Below are 4,821 nucleotides of genomic sequence, written 5' to 3'. Positions count from 1 at the left end.
ACACACAGAAAAAACAATAATATGCACACAAAACATAAAGATCTTTAAATGCTGGCATTAAAGACAATATTCATAATACCTTTAGAAAAAGAAAAGTCAATAAAACTATTTTGGAAAAACTGATGTAACGAAGACATTTTAATAACATATCTGTCTCATTATCATACAATAAAATTAGTTGACTTGTATAAGTAATATAAATTTGTCCTCCCCTCTATAACTGATGTATAAGACTTCATAACAGAACTATTCTTTTATAAGGTAGAACTTTCCTTTGTAAAAAATAAATACACTATTTATTAGCTGTGTAGCTTCTAAAAATTAACTAACCTCTGCACATCAAAATGGTGAGAAGCTGAGTTATATAATTGGTACAATAATATCAGTCTGTCACTATGTATAAGAGAAAAAGAATCAGGGTCAAGATTTTTGAGTCCTTAGACCTAGAAAATGCTAGTAAAATCCTCAAAAACAATACAAGTCCTCAAGAAAAGGCAAAATCCCAAAGAAAGCGGGTTTTGTTGGTTTTTTTTTTTTTTTTTTTTTCCCCCACTCAGACTCTCAGGCTGTCACCCAGGCTGGAGTGCAGTGGTGCAATCTTGACTCACTGCAACCTCTGCCTCCCTGGTTCAAGCGATTCTCCTGCCTCAGCCTCCCGAGTAGCTGAGAGAATAGGCGAGCACCACCATACCCGGTTAACTTTTGTATTTTTAGTAGAGACGGGGTTTTGCCACCTTGGCCAGGCTGGTCTCAAACTCCTGACCTCAGGTGATCCACCAGCTTCAGCCTCCCAAAGTGCTGGGATTACAGGCGTGAGCCACCACACCCAGCCATAAAATAAGTGTTATTAATATGCACACAGAAAATAAAAAAATATTGCATAGTGCAGCACATCCATGTGAACTTTTAAACCTCTCCTTTCCTTGGTGTTTAATCTGTGATGAAGCTGACATCCTCCAAAACACCAGGAAAGTATATTGGGATAAATACAGATGTGAATCCTTCCTCCTGTCTATTCCTGATTTTTTAATTTTCTTAAGGAATTTAAGGATGCTTTAAAATCATCTTAGTGGCTCAATTTAGACGATGGAGCAATAAAATGATCATATCATAGATTAAAAATTAAGTGTTGTGGTAAAAAAAATTAAGAATAGTGAGGCTATTACCACTTAAGGTATTTCAGTAGTCAAACATTTTCTTTAACAATCATAGAGGTGAACTGTCACTGATCTCTTCTACCAAAGTTTTGTGTTTAACGATGATTACCAATGATTCAAAAGGTAGTAAGACATGACATGAAGTTAGCTACACTCATCCAATTTATGAATGAAATGTAGTTACCCCAAACAACTGAACTCCTACAAGACTTTAGGACTTGGAGCTGCCCAGTTACATGTTCTTCATCATAAAGAGTTAAATCAGCACAACCTAAGCATCGCTGTTTGTATATTTTCCTTATATGATTTCGAATTATTTTTGTATGTCACTGTTATTCTCAACAACACTACAGTTTATTAAGAGCAAGTCTCCTTTATACTTCTTCTTACTAGCCTCCCATCTAATACTGCCTTCCTCATCCCACCCCCATATTTCTCCACAGTAGTTAGCAAAAGCCGGACATATGGTAGATGCTCAATATATTACGCGCAATGTTATATATATTGTATTATGTTTTATGTAATGTATGCTGTATTTAATACTATATGTAAAGTATTATGCTCAATGCTATCTGTATTGGCTTAGGTTAAAATATTGGGACAATATAAGCAGCAAATAGTTCTTGTAATGCAGCTTGTCTCTCAGCCTAATTGCAATGCCTACTTATACCAGCACACTGGGGCTTTGCAAACACACACAGAATGGCTGACATGCTCAAGCAACCATTACATGACAAGTTAGAGACACAGTGGGGGTTAAAAAATATGCTTCAAAGATGCCCTGGAATGTACCTTTGAACAATACTATGGAAATAAGAAGGATTAGCAGCAACAAATATTCAGTGCAAGCAACAGGAAAGATGAATGAGATTACTCATCTTAAGCATTTAAAGTGCGTAAGTCTAAAAGGTAGAAACACCAAAAAACAACCATACATTGCTGCTATTGTTAGTCAGGCATTATCTACACCAAATGGTCACATAATATTACGGTTATATGTCTAGTAATTTCAGCCACATCCCATATATACTCACTACTAAAAATAATGTGTCCATCTTCAAATAATTTTGAATCATTACTTACGGATTTTTCTATATACACCAACTAGGCTATTTATTCTTAGTGTTTTATTGTGCATTAAAACTAAAATAAAGAAATATTTACTTATTATTTTAAATTCATATTGCCAGGCACAGTGTCTAGAGATTTGGGTATATAAAATGTGTATGCAAAAACCTGTGGGTGCCTCAGACCACAGCAGAGCTCACAGAACCTGCGGGAGCCAGGCTGACCTGCCAGCATGGTAGAGTTCGCGCCCTTGTTTGTGCCGTGGGAGCGCAGGCTGCAGACACTTGCTGTCCTACAGTTTGTCTTCTCCTTCTTGGCACTGGCCGAGATCTGCACTGTGGGCTTCATAGTCCTCCTGTTTACAGGATTCTGGCTCCTCGCTGTCCTGTATGCGGCCTGGTGGTACCTGGACCGAGATAAGCCACGGCGGGGGGCCGGCACGTCCAGGCCATCAGGTGTTGGACTCTATGGAAGTACATGAAGGACTATTTCCCCATCTCGCTGGTCAAGACTGCTGAGCTGGACCCCTCTCGGAACTACATTGCGGGCTTCCACCCCCATGGAGTCCTGGCAGTCGGAGCCTTTGCCAACCTGTGCACTGAGAGCACGGGCTTCTCTTCGATCTTCCCCGGTATCCGCCCCCATCTGATGATGCTGACCTTGTGGTTCCGGGCCCCCTTCTTCAGAGATTACATCATGTCTGCAGGGTTGGTCACATCAGAAAAGGAGAGCGCTGCTCACATTCTGAACAGGAAGGGTGGCGGAAACTTGCTGGGCATCATTGTAGGGGGTGCCCAGGAGGCCCTGGATGCCAGGCCTGGATCCTTCACGCTGTTACTGAGGAACCGAAAGGGCTTCGTCAGGCTCGCCCTGACACACGGGGCACCCCTGGTGCCAATCTTCTCCTTCGGGGAGAATGGCCTATTTGACCAGATTCCCAACTCTTCTGGCTCCTGGTTGCGCCGTATCCAGAATCAGTTGCAGAAGATCATGGGCATCTCCCGCTCACTCTTTCATGGCCGTGGTGTCTTCCAGTACAGCTTTGGTTTAATATCCTACCGCCGGCCCATCACCACTGTGGTGGGGAAGCCCATCGAGGTACAGAAGACGCTGCATCCCTCGGAGCAGGAGGTGAACCAGCTGCACCAGCGCTATATCAAAGAGCTGTGCAACCTCTTCGAGGCCCACAAACTTAAGTTCAACATCCCTTCTGACCAACACTTGGAGTTCTGCTGAGCCCAAAGGGCAGGGCCAACATTAGGGAGCCCAGCAGGAGGTGCTGTGCTGTGAGAAGACTTCCTGGAGGTGTTTGTTGAACATATCTGCAGAGCCTTCCCAGACTCCTGCAAATCCAACCCATATCAGGCTGTAAGTCAGAGCAGGCAACACAGAAGAGGAGACCAGACTCTGGCACAGCAATCTGCACTCCTGCTGCAAGACCTCTGCAAGCCTCCTGCTCCTTGGCTTCTGTCTGCTCATCAGTGAAATGGGAGAGAGGGCTGGAGGAGAATGGTTTCTGAGGTCTCTGTTCTCTGTTGTCATGTCACTCAAACATTATAAAAGGAAATGCAGGGAAAAAAAGAGAACAGCAAGATTTTTATTCCTCTGACCTTGAGTGACAGCACAAAAGAAGCCACCAGCTCCAGTCCCTTCTCCTACAAGACCCATCATCTTGCACCCTGGATGTCCCAGGTCCTCCCTCTCCATGCTGGAGAGGAGAGGTGGCCAGTAAACTCCTGCACTCACCCTAGGTAGCTTCAAGCTTCTGGGTTCTCTGGGTGATGGAGCGGCAGCCAGAGGCACACAGAAGGTGGGTAGGAAGGACTGTGCTCTGTTACCGACTGGCTGTATGACTGTGGGCAGGCCTCTTTTCTCTCCTTCTGAGCCTCAGTTTTCCCACTGACTGAGTCTCAGCTCTGACATTACATAGGCTGAGAGCTCCATAAGGCGCCTCTTACTCACCCTTTGTAACTTCAGCCCCTTACCTTGCCACAAAAAAGGGGGCTCCATAAATGTCAGTTCAATAAATGAGAGAATTATTTAAAAAAATAAAAAAATAAAAAAAATGTGTATGCATTGAATACATGACATAAAAACAGTTGGATATTTTTCAAGTTCAATTAGTTAATTTTGATCTAAAAATCCAATTATTCATAAATCATGAATACTACATAAACTTACGTACTCTAACCTTACAATGGGCTAAGAGTTTTGAAATTTTCTTTTATTCAAGCTATTAAAACGTAAGTCTACTTTGACTCAAGAAAAAAATGTAAAAATTCTCAGGTAGTTTTTCTGAAAACAAATATATCTCCAAGAGGACCATATTTTCCAAAACCAACATTAGGACTCATAGCTTTAAATGCAGGTAAATAATTCAGACTATTTGAAAATGAGGACAGTTAAAACAAATCTAGGGTAAATGGCCATTGTATCTATTTTAACTTAGATAATGAAAATAATTGATGTAAAAATATTCTTCCCTCAATATATTTTGTTGGCACAAAATGAAGAATGAAAAAAGGAACGGTATTTCCCCAAAGTCTATCTCCACAGCTGACACAAAATAGATATTTAATTTAAATTGTTTCATTGA

General features: G+C 41.6%; 1 protein-coding gene across 1 annotated transcript; it reads left to right on the top strand.

Moving 5' to 3' along the window:
- The first annotated feature begins 2,457 nt into the window (after positions 1 to 2,457).
- LOC116811248 (2-acylglycerol O-acyltransferase 2-like) lies at positions 2,458 to 3,461 on the top strand. The gene is given in 2 exon segments (XM_032756308.1): positions 2,458 to 2,650; positions 2,653 to 3,461. Coding segments are annotated over 2 exon segments (1,002 nt in total).
- The last annotated feature ends 1,360 nt before the right edge of the window (positions 3,462 to 4,821 follow it).

The sequence above is a fragment of the Hylobates moloch genome, unplaced genomic scaffold (genome assembly GCF_009828535.3).
Source record: "Hylobates moloch isolate HMO894 unplaced genomic scaffold, HMol_V3 SCAFFOLD_7, whole genome shotgun sequence".
NCBI lineage: Eukaryota > Metazoa > Chordata > Mammalia > Primates > Hylobatidae > Hylobates > Hylobates moloch.
Note: the sequence above shows the minus strand (reverse complement) of the source record. Positions and strands in the feature narration are given on the sequence as shown.